The 17684-nt window shown below is 43.1% G+C and overlaps 1 protein-coding gene across 1 annotated transcript; it reads left to right on the forward strand.

The window, feature by feature from the left end:
• The first annotated feature begins 187 nt into the window (after window positions 1-187).
• On the forward strand, window positions 188-12888 carry CRABP1 (cellular retinoic acid binding protein 1). Its single transcript, XM_042824555.1, is given in 6 exon segments — window positions 188-268; window positions 271-357; window positions 359-467; window positions 791-969; window positions 3710-3823; window positions 12615-12888. Coding segments are annotated over 6 exon segments (621 nt in total). The 3' UTR covers window positions 12666-12888.
• The last annotated feature ends 4796 nt before the right edge of the window (window positions 12889-17684 follow it).

Raw genomic sequence — 17684 nt, forward strand, 5'->3', positions numbered from 1 at the left:
ATTCCTCTCCCATTTGCGTTGCTCTCCGTTTTCCCTCGGCTGCCTCTGTGCTCTGTCATCGAGTCCTTGGCGCCCAGCGGCTGGTCCAGTGGCAATCGGGCGGCCCCAGGAGGTCTGCGGGGCAGAGAGGGATGGATGGATGGATGGATGGATGGATGGATGGATGGATGGATGGATGGATGGATGGATGGGGGGCTGCGAGGACGGACAGACGGAAGGCTGGGAGGGGGGACGGCAGCCTGGCGGCGTGCGCCGCTCCCGGGGGAAGGGCTGGGGGCCGGCTGGGGGCCGGTGGGTGTGACCCGCGCTCCCCTCTGCAGCCGCGGTCCGCCTCGCTCACACGGTGCCCGAGCCGCAGAGCGAGCAGCAGTGCCGCGTCCTCGCCGCCCGCCCCGCCATGCCCAACTTCGCCGGCACCTGGAAGATGAGGAGCAGCGAGAATTTCGACGAGCTCCTTAAAGCGCTGGGTGAGCTCGGGGCTGGCGGGCGGGCTGGGGCGACGAAGCGATGGAAGGGAACCGGGTGGCCGGAGCAGTGCGGTGCCCGGTGCCGCCCGGGAAGGCTCGGGGCTGCGGCGCGGGGAAGGCTGCGAGCCCTGCCCGGGGATCGCGGGGCGGTCTCACCTGCGAGAGCCGGCGGCCCTGCCCGGGGATCTGCCGCACCGCTCTGCCCGGAGCCGCGGCTTCTCCGCGCGGGGCTGCGGCGCTGCCTTTCGGCCCCCCGCCCCGAGCCAGACCGGTGCTGGGCGAGCTGGGGAACTCAAGCTCTGCTTCCTCCCCGCTTCGCCCAGGTGTCAACGCCATGCTCAGGAAGGTGGCGGTGGCGGCCGCCTCCAAACCCCACGTGGAGATCCGCCAGGACGGGGACCAGTTCTACATCAAAACTTCCACCACTGTCCGCACCACGGAGATCAACTTCAAAATCGGGGAGAGCTTCGAGGAGGAGACGGTGGATGGCCGAAAATGCAGGGTAAGAAGAGAGCTGTGTGTACGGTGTCTCTGTGTGTGTGTGTGTGTGTGCGTGTGTGTGTGAACGCTGAGAGGTGCAGACCTGCTGCCCCTGCCGCGAGAGCCACTGTGTCTGCCCAGCTTCCGTACCAAACTCCTCTTAGATAGGATTAATGTATCTGCTGTCCTCCACCTTCTTCCTCCTAGAAACGCTGAGGGGGCGTCTTGGTGATTGCAGCTCACCTCACCTAACATTCTCTGGCATGCAGGACAGAGCAAAGCTGAAATCTGAAGGTAACGGAGCATGACAGGTGTTGAGGGCATAGCTGAGTATCTGCTTGCCAGCTTCCTGCCTGCCAGGGCTTTGTGCAGCTCTCTTTACCTCCACCTCTCTTAAAGACCTCACCCATAGTGAAGGCTCTTCCTGGTCCCCCTCCTCAGTGTGGACATGGGGAGCACTGGAGTGAGAGACACCTCAAGAGTCAGGATTTAGTGCACAAACGTGGCATAACCATTTTCCAAAAATCAGTTGGACAACTTCACAGACGGTTCACATTGGTTATTTGGGGCTGAAATTTATCTGTAATTCCTTTGCAAATTCATGTTTTCAGATTGCTGGTTGGGTAGCAATGTAGGACACACTTCCAGACAGTCACACCAGCCACAGTTACAGCGTCTCCTTATACAGAAGTGCATCAGAGGGAGTGTTTGGGGTTTGATTCTCTGTGTAAGCCCCTGCTCCTCTACCCTTTGTAAGCCTCTTCAATGGCTGTGGAGGGGATGTCATATTGTTAAGTCAGCAGGATCTGATCCTGGCTTCTTGCTGATGTGGGTACGTGGGATCGAGGGTACTGGAGAACTGGGCTCTGATGAGTGCTGTCTTTCAAAAAAAGTTAACAATGATGAGTATGTAATCCTTTACCCAAGTACTTGACTCACTGACATTTATAAGATTGCCTCAGAAAGGTATGTGAGTAAAGAGCAGAAATGTCCCAAATAAAGAATATGGTTTTTATGATAGCCTGTGGTGGTGCAACAGCCTATTAGCTAAGCTATCATCTCTGCTGATTCTTGGGCCAGCTTCTGAGACTGTTTGAACAATTAAAAAATCAGAGTAAACTTAATATCTTCAGTGCAATTGTTGTGAATTTAAAGTTTTGACGAAAAGAGGCAGATATTGGAAGATGGTGAATTCTTAAATCAACCCCCTTCATCTCCAGGGTGAGTTATCATATATTTAACAGTTTGTTCAGGAAATGTTGCTGGCTGTTAATTTGTCTTGCTCAGCAAAAGCAGTTTTTTCATGTATAATTCATACACAATAAATGTGACCTGCTTTCTAGAGGAGGATTTATTGCTGCAGATGGAAAAACAATAATTATGGCTGTAAGCTTTGCAGGTTAGAAAAGTCTGAAAGAAATGTGTTTTGTGAAGTAGTAAATTTTTTCCATGTGTTGTGAAATTATTTATAGTCCAGACTCAGGAATTAGTTGTACTGTTGGATTTATATGGCCAAGATGTGGCCGTGGAGCAGAAATTGACAAATACTAAAATGATACTTAGGAATATAATTTGCAATACCTGGAAAAATTGCTAACTGGTGATAGGCTGTGATACACTTCATGGGCTGGAGGGTTTTGTTCTGCCAACTAACTTGATCCATTGTTCATAAAACAAAGAGGAGTCCAGTGCAGTTCACTGAATGGCATAGCTTCTATAACTGCCACTTGAGGAGGCTTGTTGGCTTAAAAACCTACTGGTTTGGAATAAATATATAAGGTGAACAGCTAATTTTAGATCAAAGGAAAGGGTTTTTTTAATGTTTTCCCCCTCAGAGCGTCTGGGAAGTGTTAACTCCATTTTATGCATACATATGTGCACACATGTTTGTATATAATCATGGACTAATGAACGTCTCCCATGTGCTAGTTGTAAAGCAATTACTCACACATTCATTAAGGGCATCCTTCTGCACAGCTGTTCCATTGCCCCACAGAATAATAGTTCAGTGCTAGAATGAAAAGCAACAGAAAGTCAGGGCTTGCCTATTTGTGAAAGCTAAACAAAACCCTATATTTTCTTAACTTGTTTTTCTGTGGTTTCATAATCATTATTCAGATGCTTTGAAAAACGCCCGAGGGTATTTTCAATCAGCAGACCTAGAGCCTTAAAAAAGAAATACCACAAACACTGGAATTCTAACCAAGTTCCTGTAATGGAGCTGTAGCTGTGATTTATCCTGGGTCGTTAGTGCAATATCTGCTTAACATACAGTTAACTTGGCTCGGTGCCACACAGCACGGAAGGTTATAATGGCAAAGGCTGCATTATTTATCACCACAAAATGATACACAGTCCTCTTGATGTTTTTACTCTAAGGGGACTTCGTAGGGACAAGTAATATGTCACATCAAACCAGTGTGCCAAGGTATTTGGCAATGTGGGCTCTGTATTATCATGTTTCTAAACAATGGTTTTCAACATCAAGCGATTCAGGAGAACGGCTTTTGAGTTTGGAAACAAGTGCTGATTTACACTGAAAAGACACATCTACAACTACTTTGCTATTATACACTTATTACAATAAAACCTTACAACTTAATGTTGATTTCATCACTTTCCGCTGGTCCGTTTCCCTTTGCCTTTATCTGTGTTCTACTCCTTTACAGCAGTTATTCTCACTACTGCTCATTGTTGCCTCTCTGCTTCATGCTGCTGGAGAATATAATTAATGCTATTCCTAATGGTTTTCTTGCCTGCAGAGTTTGGCCACTTGGGAGAATGAAAACAAGATCTATTGCAAACAAACTCTTATTGAGGGAGATGGTCCTAAAACATACTGGACTCGAGAATTAGCTAATGATGAGCTGATTTTGGTAAGAACCTCTAACCCAACCATTGCGTGCACCGTGTTAACAGCTTTTTGTTGCTATGTAGCATGGCTTACTCCTTTTCTTAAATCTATCTGGAAAAACTGCCATTTTCATAATTCTCTGCAGTACAATTCACACATCAAATCTTTTCCTTTCTTTTTCGTATTTTTTTTTCTTTAAGAAAAAATGCAAATTTATGCAGGTTCTCACTTGCATTTTATTGCTGTATCTTTCACCATGTTTTCACTGGTAGAATAATCATAAGTGGGCCACTCCTGCTCTCTACATCCACAGTAACACCAAAGAATTTGTTTGATTTATTGCAGATTTTCTCTGGTGAGAGAGAGATCAAAGCATTTGACCTCATTTCTGGAGAACCTTCTTTTTATAAGCATGTGTTTAATGTGCTGCTTCTCATACACAGGCACATGGTGTATAGGAGACATGTGGCATGTTGTTGGTATGCTCTAATCTCATTCCGTTTATGAAGAACCACAATTCCTTCCCAATCTCTGCCACAACCCCCTACTCCTTGACCATCTCTCAATCCAGTTCAGAGCTGCCCCGTGAGTTTGCTGCAGATATGCACATTTGCACATTTGCTGTCAGCCAACATCCCCCCACTCCTTTCTGACCTTCCATATGGCAGCAGGGTTACTTCAAGCATTTGCAGTAGCACCTCTGCAACTGCCTCTCCATTCATGCCATGAATCATGAGCAATTTCTTTATTTATATTGTACTTCTTTTAGAGTTGAGTTCGCTCTAATGTATATTTCCCTAGGAATCCATCCACATGCATTAATTAAATGACATCCAGAACTGAATATAGACACCATTTTTCAGAGTTATATGTAACACAGTTCAGCTCAAGTTCAGAATCTTTTATTTTGCATGTTCTTTCAAGTGAATTCTGGATAAATCAGTTGGCTGAGCTGTTGTGCCTCATTGGTTTGGGCATGGAAGAGATGCTGCTGGAGCAACAAGTAAAAAAACATCAAACAGGGAGTTTTTATTTCAGACTATCAGACTAATTAAACTCCTGCAATTTAAAAAACAAACAGCCTCCCAAACGCTTCTCTAAAGCAGTTGGAGCTCTGTTTTTAATAGTGCATATGAAACAAAAACAGGACCCAAACCTAGCCAAGTATAAATAGAAAGCTTTTAAAGTATTACTGTTAGCCCCGACTTCTTGGAACTGTTTATCCACCCCTTATGAGAAAGAGTATGCTGCTGGTAACGAAGTGGAACTGGTTTTTGCTGAAAGAATACTGTAATTCTGGATCATTTATTTTGAATTAATCACTGACATCCTTTATATCATCCCAAAGTTAAGGAGGCAAAGTACTTTGATTTCTGCTTCGTCTTTATATAGAACGTACCGAATAAAATGAATTCTCAACTTCAATTTTTCCAGCTTTCTAATACATTTTTGTAGTTTATTACTTTAACAATAAACTGTGGGGCAGCTGTTAAGAAAAGTTCAAGCAAAAAAAGCAGTTCAAAGCAAAGCAGGAAAGGCAATCAGAACACATTTCCCTCCAGGAGTCAGCAACATGAACGTACCCAGCTGGGGTAGAAGGGTGAGGCTGGTTGAGAAAGCAGAGCAATACAAAGATTCCAAAGCCATCTAGCTTTTTTTTTTTCCTCCTGCATAATCAGTCTGTTGAGCTTTTCTGAATTAATTCTTTTTCAGATTAGGATGTGCATTAGAAAAAATCTCCTCCCTATTAGTATTTTCAGTTATAGGACCACTAACAACTTCTGAGAAGTGATTTTTACTGGTTCTCTTCATTGCCACTGAAATGTACGCATTCTTTCTAATCTGCGTATGTCTATATTCAACTTTCTGCCATTGTGTATTATGTACATTGAAGAATCTAAACAACATTCCTAACAGTTATTTTTGCAAATACTGATGAAGCCACCTCCTAGAAGAACCTTCCTTTTGCTAGGCAAATCCCTCGAGCCCTTCAACATCAAACAAGTTATTTTTGAATCATTCTTTCAGTGCTTCTATAAGCCCTTCTAATTTATTTCCTTTCTAACCTGTGGATGCCAGAATCACACATGCTGTTCTGCTATCAGTCATACCAGCACCTGATGCAGTAACAACTTCATCTCCCTGCTCTTACCTGAAGACTTTCTTAATTAGCTTTTGGAAACTCATGTTCTGCTGATCGTGATCCCAGGTAATTTTCCTGGCTTTTGATTCCCTGGACTGATCCCTTTCTCCTTGCCTGCAAACTGGGATTATGTTTTGGTAGGATTTTACTGTGGCCATTGTGAAAACATAGTATTTGCTTCCAAGTGGTTGAGATCATCCCCCCTGTTTTTCACTATTTAATATGGTATGCAGTTCCAGTCTTCTGCCTCCTTTCTAAAGCATAATGGCCTATTTTGCTTTGTTAAATATTAGGCCAATGCTTGGTTCTCAAGACATAAAATTTCAAGTCCCTTAGCATCCAAATCTTTTAAGCATATGAGTCAGGATGTTCAAAATGTTCTGACACCCTGAAGCTCAGTACTGAGGTGTTCCAAAGAGTAATTGTAGTGAGTGTGAGGTCTCTGCTTTGTTTGGAGAAGTTAAGTTCGCCAAGGTGAATCCATGTGGGAGGCTTTGTGTTTGAAGGAAGGCAGAAGGGAGTAAAGGAAGCTCGAGTTCTCTTTCCTGTAGCCCCTAATTTTAGAAGCCTGGAATGTTCCATCTAGATCATTCTCTTTAAAGGCTAAACTACTCAAAGGGTTTGCATGAGGTGCACCTCTTGACTCTGATGGGGAGCAAAGTAGGAATAGGAGCTCTTAGTGGGAAATTTGGGGATCCCTTTCGAGCTTTTGCTTCTCAACTGTGTTTGCATTCATCATCTCTCCAGGCTTTAACTTAGATTATTTTATCTCATGCTTAAAAATCCTCCTTGTGTATGAGTCTATAGACTCGTGTGTCTTGCTTCTTCCAAACTGATATCACAATGGGATGTCACTGTCTTCCCCCCCCCCCCTTCTCCCTTGATCATCCCAGCTATTTTAGGGATCCTTAGGGCCCAAAATTCACTCTCATGTAGTTTTGCTCCCTGCATCAATTCAAATATTTAACAGTTCCCATCTTCACACTTCTCAAACCTTCTTACTTACCTAAGAAATATTTTCTCATCCTTTTTGGGGAGACCCTGTGATGTAGCAGTTTAAGAACTCTGTAAAGCTGATACTTTTCACACCCTCTGCTCCTGCGTCTCCAGCTAAAGAATTCTTTCAACAAGTCATCATTCTCCTTCCTAGCTATTAATGCATTTGCAGAAGAAATCAATAAAACTCATCTTCTGTGTGCAAAAAGTTGCAGTAAGGAATCTAAACTGTGTTAGACTTCTCAGACATTAATGGAAAATAGGCTTGAGGCAATAGGTAAGGAGTGAGGAATGGGTTTCACTCTGCTAATAGTAGCTGCATAAATCTTGGTGCTTTGCTGCATGATTTTTAATCTAATGTGCTACATGGCTTAGGGGGATCATTAGATTATGACATTTTCCAAGTGGATGTGCTTTTCTTTTCAACGCAGCATGTTCAGTAAAATGCATTTATTATCACACATTAAAAAAAACCAAACAAATCATTGTTGAATTGTTATGACTATCATAGATCTAAAACAGAAACCTTATTACTATGTAATTACCAGTCTTTTCTGGATTTTGTCAGAAGATTTTTCTTGTGTTCTTCAAAGATATTCCCCTGAAGCAGTACGGTGGTCTTTCATGGCACATGATGCCCTCTGATGCATGATGCTGGGAACAAACTATTCAGTTAGCAAAAGTTTCCTTTAATTTCAGGCGCCAGTTATGTTCATCTTCACTTCTCCTGAACTGCTTGCAGAATGGGGAATGAGATGACTCTTATTAGTAGCATAAATAATACTTGGCTTGTATTATGGGAGGCGTAGAGCTAAAGTCCCACTGGAAGAGTCCTTTTAGCAGAGTGAGGGATTTATGACCAAGCCCTGCTTTATAAAAAAGGTGCTGCAAATATACAAGAAGATTCCAACTGCTTTCATCAGTGATGTTAATGATAATCTCATCTGATGCACACGCCAGGATGGCAGTGCTGCATTTTTAGAAGTAGCAAATAATCCAGGTTAAAAAAGGAATATTCAGGCAAAGGAGGGTGATAAAGATCAAAGTCCAGATTTGCTTGTTGTGACTGTGTCATATTATTGGACGTCAGGTCTATAAAGCAGAGGTATCCTTGTTTACCACTCAGCTCAGAAGCAACTTGAATTAGCACTTGGGCAATCAAGACTGGAATCTAACACAAAAGTATGTATTTCATTTGCCTGTCTGAAAAGTAAGAACTGGGATTTAGGCTATTCTAACATCTTTTTCCCTCGTTTTTCCTTTATAGTCATTAATATTTTTGCTCTTGCTGTGTGTTTTAATCAAGGACACTAATGAGCTATCAATCACTTGTGTAAGTCAGAACAAAAGGTCTGCTCTTACAAGCTTAAAGGATGCTGCTTCTGAATGCTAGCTGCTCAAATGAGAAACATTTCTATTTTTACTCTATCTGCCTCAGTGCTTTCATAGCTGCTCATGCCTCTGCAGATTTTAATTTAACCTATAACACAAACATTTTAAGTGGATGGTTACTGAAGAGGATCTTTAAAAACAGCCTTAGACCACATTTGACACAGTTCATGTATCACACAGGGGTTCTCAGAATCAATTATAGCAAGGGTCAAAGATCAGCACATTAGGGGGAGTTCAAGCATGGTTTGTGTTCTCCTTTTCCTTCCCAGAAAAATCATGACATGGTTGATTAAAAGTGGTGAACTATGGAGTTTAGATGAGTGAGTGAACACTATTAAATGATGTTGCTGGATTCTAAAGTTAAACATAGCAGGTGAGAAGTGCAGATTGGGAAATATATTTTTCAGCTGAATGGTGAGATTTGTGATGTGCCTAAGCCTTGTATCAAACAGTGTTCAACTCCCTAAGTAGTTTAAACTGTTTTTTAAAGTTCTGGAAGAATTATCTTAAACACAATCAGTTATCAAAAGGAGGGACGCCTCATGGAGGTCACTGGGGGTTTTTGCTGCTGACCTCGCTAAAAGCAGCCTTGATGAAAGTTCTGAGAGCTGTGATCGTGCACACATGTGTGTTGCATTTACTTAGTGCTTCATTTTAGTATTTACCCCAAGGAGATTTAAAAGGGGAACTTGTAGACCTGCAGCCCTTGCTCACCAGTACAGCTTGATCTGAGGCATGTCCCAAACATGAAGCAGAGAAAGAAGCCAAAGCCTTCAATATGGTGGATGCATCTGACCCTGTGAATAGCTCATATAATATCAGCTGCAGCTTCAGTGGTTGCTGGGAACTGGGTTAAAAGACTATGTTCTTATCTCTGCCATTCATTTGCTGCACTACTCCGAGGCAGCTGTGTAATACAGCAGTTCTCAAATACAGATACCTTGATGAATGACCTGATTTTGCATAGTCTTGTCCTGCAGAAAGTGAAGTTGTATGTTGGGTAAGCTTGTTAGTAGCGTCCGAGTTTGAAAATGAGGGCTGCATCTTCTGTGACTGTTCCCAAAAAATCAATCTCCTTGAAAGACTATGGCACTCAAGAGGAGAAAGGAAATATACGATATGGCTTTCTTGTGAAGATTTATATTTTTATGCTGCATAACGTTAGTTTGTCGTCGTGGATGAAGTGTCATCATCTAGAGATTTATAGATACCTTCATCTTGTTAGGGAGTGTTGCCTCTGTGAGTGTACACACGGAAGTCTGCACGTGCAAGGCCTTTTCTGGGAATGGAAAGTGCTGTTCATTCATGTAGCATCTTCTCCATTTATTTGCTGATGTATTCCCTCTCTGTTTGTAAGAGGTGGCTCTGCAGATTGGTCAGTCATGAGCAGAGAAAGAGATTTTTGCACACACCCAGGCAGAAGTGATCTTTCCCAGGCGATTGCTTCAGTGACAGTTTTCCTGGTGGTACTGTCTGCTCCATGTATCACAAAGAATCCACAAGAAATGTTTGAAAAGAAGGCCTTTACAAAGCAGATTGACTCGTACAATAATATATACTGCCCTGTAATTTTCAGTTGGTCTCTAATGATGTCAGCACTCACGAAATCTCGAGTGAACTGGAACAGATGAATCTGTTGGATTATCCCCTTGTGCAGCACTTTCTTTGCAGTGCCCTTTTGGACTCTTTTAGCCACAAATTATGACAAGCTAAGTGAAGAAAACTCTTCTGTAATTTACAATCCTCTGTAAATTGCACATTTAAAATCCTGTTTTAGATTTAGATAGAAGCCTTGTAGCATTTTGTAAGATTAGTGGGTTCTTTGCAATCTGATGGGAGTGCGGTGTTTGAAAATCCTGCATCTTCTCATTAGTTTGGAATTTTGCTTGGTAGTGCTGCACTCCTTTGAGCTGATCTGATGAAATTTCACCACCAATTAGCCAGGATTACCCTCTCTGCTTATCATATGAAGTTCTGATCTTTTCAGTCATGGAAGTCCGTAAAGTCTGCTTGTTCTGACAGGAGCTAGTGCTTCATTCCACTCTAGAGTTGGATGCATAAATACTAAGCTTACCCCTGATAGAAGGATGTAAGTGTGAAGGATGTAAGAATAACAGCCTTTTGTTTCAGATCTTCCCCTGCACTTGGGCCCAGCTGTTCATTAGACTTTTCTGTGATTAACCACAAGAAAAGGAATGCAGCAAGTTTGAATGTGTTCCTCTTTGCATGGCTTAGCAACATGGAGTTTTATCAACAATGCTTGCAAGTTACATTAAGAGAGTGAAACTCCTTTTACATTTAAACCACGTGCATAACAATGACAATCACAACCATTTCTTTGTGCACTCCAGCATGGAAATAAGAGCAGTGAGGACCCAAACTTCACTATGCTTAGCAGTGCTTGATTGTAGCACAGGAAGGCAATGACTGCCAGTGACTTTCTAGTCTACACAAAATCTCAAGCTCTGCATGGTCTTGATTCTGACCGCCTGTCTCCAGGAAAGCTCCTGCTAAAGTAATTGCACATTTGTGTATAATTTTGGAGATGCCAGAGGAAGCCAAAGTGAGGGTGTTTGCAGCTGCTGCTGTGGGCATGAGGGCACTGCTGCATCCTTTAGTGTTCGTTTTCAGACATTTTCATGTAGAAGTTAAAAATGTATATGAAAATTAATATGATCAGCTCTTTTTACGCATGGAAACAAAGCCTGCATCTTTGTTATTTCTCTCCATCCAAAATACTACAAGGCTTTTTTCCTCAGTAAAGTGAATAAAATATGTGCCAGAGGCAGTTTCCAAGCCAAATCCTTGTGAAGAAATATTGGCCAAAGCGAGCATAGGGAGCATAAAAACAAATAATGTCCAGCTGAATTTTCATAACACTCTGGGGTAGGTCTTAATTATATTTTTCAGTGAGACATTGGCAGTTCTTACAGCCAAGCATCCCATCTCGCAGCTTGTTAGCAGTGAGCTTGGAGCTGGCGATGTCAGTGTAGCTGAGCATGCAGTGTGCTTGTAGCTCTTTTGCAGGCAGTATTTCCTCATTCTTGGACGCTTATTTCCTTTATGTTTAATTGGTTGCTTTGATTTTAGCCTAAAGACATAAAGTTACACAAAATGATCTTGTGTTTAGGTGGCTTTCTGAGGCAGCTGCCACAATCTCTGTCGTGCCTAAATGTCCTAATAATCCGTACTGCAATATGACTGCTGTAGAATTGTCTTCTAAGTGCAGTACTGCAGAATGAAAAAAAAACAACACAGGCTTTCAGATGCATATCTAAAACTCTGTTTCTGTTCATACTGCATGGCACAGTACCAACTCTAGTAAGTGGAAAATCCAAGTATGCTGAGGCACTGAATCTGCCATGAGAAACAGGATGATCATAGAATCAGCAAATGTCCCAAGTTGGAAGGGACCCATAAGGATCACTGGGTCCAACTCCTGGCTCCTCACAGGACCACTCAAAAATCAGTCCATGTGTCTGACAGCATTAAACGGACACTTCCTGAATTCTGGCAAGCTGGGTGCCATGACTGCTGCCCTGGGCAGCCTGCTCAGTGCCTGACTGTCCTGTTCCTGATCCCCAACCTGACCTTCCCCTGTTGCAGCTTTATGCCGTTCCCTTGGGTTCTGCTGCTGGTCACTGTAGAGAGTAAATTAGCCCCTGCTCAGACCCCTACCTAGCTAACTAATTCACTGGTTAGATCAGTGTATCCTGGAAGGAGGCTGTGATTGACGCAGCCCACGTTACATCTTGGGAGAGAAGGTTCCAGTAGCCAAGCATGGTGTGCCAACATCTTGCAGCAGCATTATGCTCACTGGTTGTTCTTATACACTCACCATTGTTGCTTCAGTGGCTTCATTTGAACTACTCTGATTTACACCTGCAGATATCAAAGAATACCTTTCTAACATGCCATCCAGTCTGACTGCACCCCCAGCATTTCCAGTTCAAAGTGTTGCAATTGTTTCTAACTATAACAGCAGTACATTCCAAATTCTTTTTCTTTTCTCATGTTTATTTATAAATGCATGCCAAGAAACTATAGAAGGAGGGAATTTCTGAGTCATTTATCATTCTGACAGAATTCATGGTGCCTGGGAAAAGAGGTCACCTGCAGTGCACTTCTTGTCCAAAATGATTCCTTTCTTCAGTTTCATCTGTCAAAAGACATAGGAAATTGTATTTCTGCTGTAGATCTACTGTAGTAAAAGTAACTTTAAAAATGATGTTAAGTGTTTACTGGTTCCATTTGTTCTGATTGATTTCTTTTTCTTTTCCAGACCTTTGGTGCTGATGATGTTGTGTGCACAAGAATTTATGTAAGAGAGTAAAAACATCCATTTACTTGTCACCTGGGATGAAGTGGAGAGCTGGAAAGCCCCAATAGAATGAGTATTTGTGTGTGCTGTTACTGATGCGGTGTTGTATGTGACCGTGTGTGTTATATCTGAATCTGTATCCTGTTAAGTGTATTTTACTTTATTTTTCATCACAGATGTTACTCCTTTCTCACTTTTATGCGGTCATTTTTTTGTGTCTGCTTTGTATTCTGTAGTTGTCATTTGCAATGGTTTTACCAATTATTAAACTTATTGGGCATAACTCACAGCTGCTTTGGGGTGTTTTTAATAGCAAACTCAGCAGTGCTTTGATTAGGATTGAAGCACTTCTTCACCTCTGTGGAAGTCAGTGTGGAATTTCAGTGCTGTTGGCCAGCCTTTTGCAAGCTGCAGGTTGCTTTCTCAAACCCAGACGCCTGCTTCTTTCCTTCTTCTGACCTGTCACTGTGCAAGGGGCATCCAGGAACAAGTCCTGTGATCACTGGGGCTGTGATTTGGCAGAATGAGACAAGACCAGGAGAGCTCTTTGCTCTTTCTAGTTGCATCTCTGAAGGATGATCAAGGAGAGAAACTGTTTTTACTTTGAACTGGCAGAGGTTTGCTTTCCTTGTAGAAATTCTCGCTAAGCAAGTACAAAGCACAGCTGTATTTACAGGACAAATAATGCTGCGATCAAAACTATTGCTTACTGTCACCACACCCAAACGCATCAGACCTGATCAGAGAGCCAGGAGAATCTGGTAGACTTTACTCATGTTGGTCGTAAAAAAAAAATGAAGCTGGGGAAAGCTGCTTTTCTCCTGTCTTCTCACCCGTGACAAGGAAGACGTTACTCAGATGGACCAGGAACTCTCCTGTTCTTCAGTGTTTGAATATCTACAACTAGACAGTAGGCACACTACTTATTGCAGTGCACTCTCCAAGCTTATCTGACCAATTTTCAACTTTGCAAAAATCATTTCTCTGCTTCACGTCATTCAACCATAGCAAACTGTGAAATAGCTCAGAGGTAGCACAGTGTATGTCCCATCTGCTGAACTGCTAGATCCAAATCTCAATTGTCTTGGGACATTTATGGCAAACAACTGACTTTGCCTCTTCATGACTCACTTTGCAGAGGAATCCCCTCATAGGATTCATCAGTTGCTGTGGAGAAAACAGCTACCTGTTCTGTGTATCACATTGTGAGCTATAGCAGCACAACAAGGAGAGAAACAGAGGACGTTTTCTCTCTCCTCTGCTCTCCAGCAGGTCACGCCTTTATCTAGGATGAGCATGCAGTATATGATATTGCAGCTGAAAAGGAGGATCTCTTCCTTCCACACTTCAATGTTCAGTCAAACCCTATTTCCAAGATCTTGTCTCATTTGGTGCCAATTAAAAGCACTGCATGACAGCTTGCACTGAAGCACAAAATGAAATTAGATTCACTTTGTTTTGGAATTAGGCGCTGCTACCCACTGATGAGAATGCAATCCTAAGGGGAATGGCAGTGATATATCTTTAATTTCTATCTTTGAAGAGTCACATTATTATCCCCTCCCTCTCCTCCCAAAATATCAATGTCAGGAGTATCCGGACCTGTTTGTGCAATCAGCTGTGCCAAAGAGACTCCATAAAAAGTGCCAGGCAGAACTAGCTCAAACCTTCTCAGTGATGTGAACAAAACTGTTTATTGCCACATCAAGGCTCAGAAGAAAGGAGCTTTGTCTTGTAAAACATGCTGGCTCATGCCTTACCCTTGCAGCAGCAGCAGGAGCCCACCAACACTGCTGGATGTTTTACTTCCAACTCCTGACTCTGGGGAGAGTCAGAAGGTGGTTGGTGGGTGTGGGGACCAATTCAAGCACAGGGGGCAAGTAGCAGACTCAAAGCTGGTGGGTAACACAACTGTTTTGCCATTCACAGAATCACAGAATCACAGAACAGCCAGGGTTTGAAGGGACCTCAAGGATCATGAATCTCCAACCCCCCTGCCACATGCAGGGCCACCAGCCTCCCCATTTCATACTAGACATTCCAGAAAATTGCTGCTCTTGACAGTTAGCTTTTCTGCCCTGCCATATGGTCTGTGAGGATTTAGGAAGGTATTGGTATCAACTTCATTGGTTGTCTAGAGCAAGTGAGTGCACTTAATGGAGGCAGTGATGTTTATGTTTCATTTCTAGGAAGAATTGTGCAAAGCTGTCATGCTGCTCCAGCAAATATCCTTCAGAAAACTTTCCCATCAACTGGAAAATACCAAGTTAGGTTTCCATCCAGTTGGCAACTGCTGTTCAAGTAGTAAAGCATGAGCTGTGAATCTGGATTGTAGAGGTTATGATTGAAAACAGACTCTTGAGATATGAGCTACTCAGCATAACTGAGAATTTTCTCCTTCCAGGATTTAAACTGTTCCCCCAAGCTTTGTTTACAGTCTGGCATGAAAGAAGTTCCTTTCTTTAGTAATTTCAGTATGGAACCCTCTTCACTTGATTACCTTACATTAGAGTTACTGGCACATGAGAAAATTCATGTGATGGGGACTAGAACTGGTCCAGGGTGTTAGTTTTATGGCTCATTCTTGAAATACTGCAAAGGCCAAATTGCATTTTGTGAGTCTTCCTGGATTTAAAAGGTCTTCAAATCTAGGCACAGAAGACTTAGAATGATTTTACTGGCCAGAGGCCTTGCAGTCATCTCCTGCCCTTCTTTTCTTTGCTAAGATTGGGCCCCTCAGGGACCATGGAAGTAGAGCGATGCCAGGGAGACCAACAGAGACAGTTTTATTCACTTTTTGCATTAAAAAAACCATGAATGCACCTCTCCCCAGATGAGGTGGTGGGAGCAGAGTAGGGCTGCTGTAGCCAGCATCTACAGAAACCTAATGTCACACTGTATGAACCTTACACAGTTATTTGGCAGAGTAGGATCCTCAAAGCTGCCGGTAGCCATTCTGTGCGCTTGGGAGTGAGGGGTTTTTATAGGCAGACACCAGGACAGTGGAGCACCTAAAGGTTACACACAGGGTTTGTTGACTGCTTAATAGCATTTGGATGCCTGAGAAGTGCTCCAGTGCATTTATGGATCTTGTTTTCTAGATCCAATTTAAAGAGACTCTTTGAGAGGCCTGAGACAGAGCAAACAGTGGGGCCAGGGACAGAGCTAGGCTCACAGCTATGCATGTCAGCACCCTGTGCTTCTCCAGAGATGCAGGAATTTCCTTTCCCTTGCGCTTCTGTGTTCTAGATAGCACTTTGTCACTCAGCCTGGAAGCGCTCGGTTGTTACAAGCATTTTGTGGTGACCGCTCACTGCATGGCTGCTGTCTTGCAACTCTCTCTGCCCAAGTATCTGGGCTTCTGAGGTCTGCTAGTGACCAATGGCACCAGCCAAATGGCCGTCGGTCTTTGTTGCTGTGAATGTCATGACCGTACAAATGAATGCATTTGGAAACTCTTCCTTTATGGTTAAATAGAGTTATATTTCCCCACACAAAGCCAGCAGGGTGCAGATAACTGAGAAGGTGGGAAGGCTTCCTCCCTAGAAGACATAAAGGCCGTGTCTTGCAGCTGCCTCAGCAGTTCCATTAGTTTAAGGTTACAGCACAAGTGAATATTCGGTTTCTTAAATGTAGGTGTCTACAGTGATTTTAGATATCCTGAGTATTCATGACCTCGGCACAATACTAGCATATAAAACAGGCTGTGCTTGAGATCTGTGCCTTTTTGGAGAGGCAGCGGCAGATCAGGGACGAAACCTGAGGGCATTACAACATAGGTGGCTGTGATTAGGCAGCTGACTTCCAGCCAACATGTCTGCAGGCTTGGGGCCATGCTACGCGCTGCAGGACTGATGATAACTGCCTGCTCCAGTAAGACAAAGCAGGGGTTATACAGATACCTGCACCTACTTGCAGTATGCGTAACATTTCACAGCAACAAAACTTCTCTACACGTGTGGAACACTAGGAATACAGCAGCCATATTTTCTGCCCTAGGCAAGAAGAGTTCATTTTAGGATCCTCCTTTGATTTTCCATACTTTGTTCTTATGCCACTCTCATAAAATTTGTATTGTTTTTCTTTTCTACAGGAAAAATAAATATCCTAACCAGTAAACAGATCAGGCAGTCAAGCTCAATTCAAAAAAAAAAAATCTACTGTGGGAAACTCAATAATAATAAAAAGTCCCGAGCCAGAAATGTGGCATTACTTTGAATTATTCAGTTCACACATATCTGTACCACCAACTACTATTGCACAGAAACAGAGCTGTCCCCCTGCATGCTGCATGCCCTGGAGAGCTAGTGCTGCTGTAGTTCATTCTTAGTGCAAAGAGATCTATTTCTGCTGACAGGAAGTCCAAATGCCATGGGGCTACAGAATCCAGAGCCCTGTTAAAATATGGGCTGTCTGAATATCACCCTGTCAGAAGTGGAACAATGTATAGTTTTCTCTTTGATATTACAGATGACTGGCTGAGGAGTTTGGAGAAAAAATGCTGTTGGTAATAATGAAGGAATAGGTGGAAACAGACGCCATACCACTTATTGGTCATTCCTTCATTTCAGCAGTCCCCACATTACCTCCCACAGCACGAAGCCAGTTTGGCTTTGAGGCAGAAAATACCACCTGGATTCTTGAAATTTCAGTTCACTCTCACTTGACTTTTGCTGCGCTCTGATAAATCAAAGTTTTGAGAGTTCTGAAGCTGGGAACTCGTCCTGTAACTCCCATGCTGTTTCCATTTGAGGGCCTGTAGTGACAGTCCACCAACATGATCTATGGCAGGCACTCTGTTGTCTTGCCATCTACTCAAAACAAAAAGGAATCTGGCAGCTACTTGGGTTTACAGGCTCGCGTATAATTTCCTGTCAGAATGTGTTGTATGGTCACACACTGTGACAAAGGAAAGGAAGGTGGGGAGGCTTGAGATGGTTTCTGTGGCAGGGAATACGACAGTCTTCTACCAGACACTGCTGTCTCCTGCCCAAACCAGCTGCTCCTCACTGGGAGAGGCAGCTCGGTAGC

This window comes from Centrocercus urophasianus, unplaced genomic scaffold (genome assembly GCF_019232065.1).
Source record: "Centrocercus urophasianus isolate 14NV4802_14NV808 unplaced genomic scaffold, USGS_Curo_1.0 seq_23, whole genome shotgun sequence".
Lineage (NCBI taxonomy): Eukaryota > Metazoa > Chordata > Aves > Galliformes > Phasianidae > Centrocercus > Centrocercus urophasianus.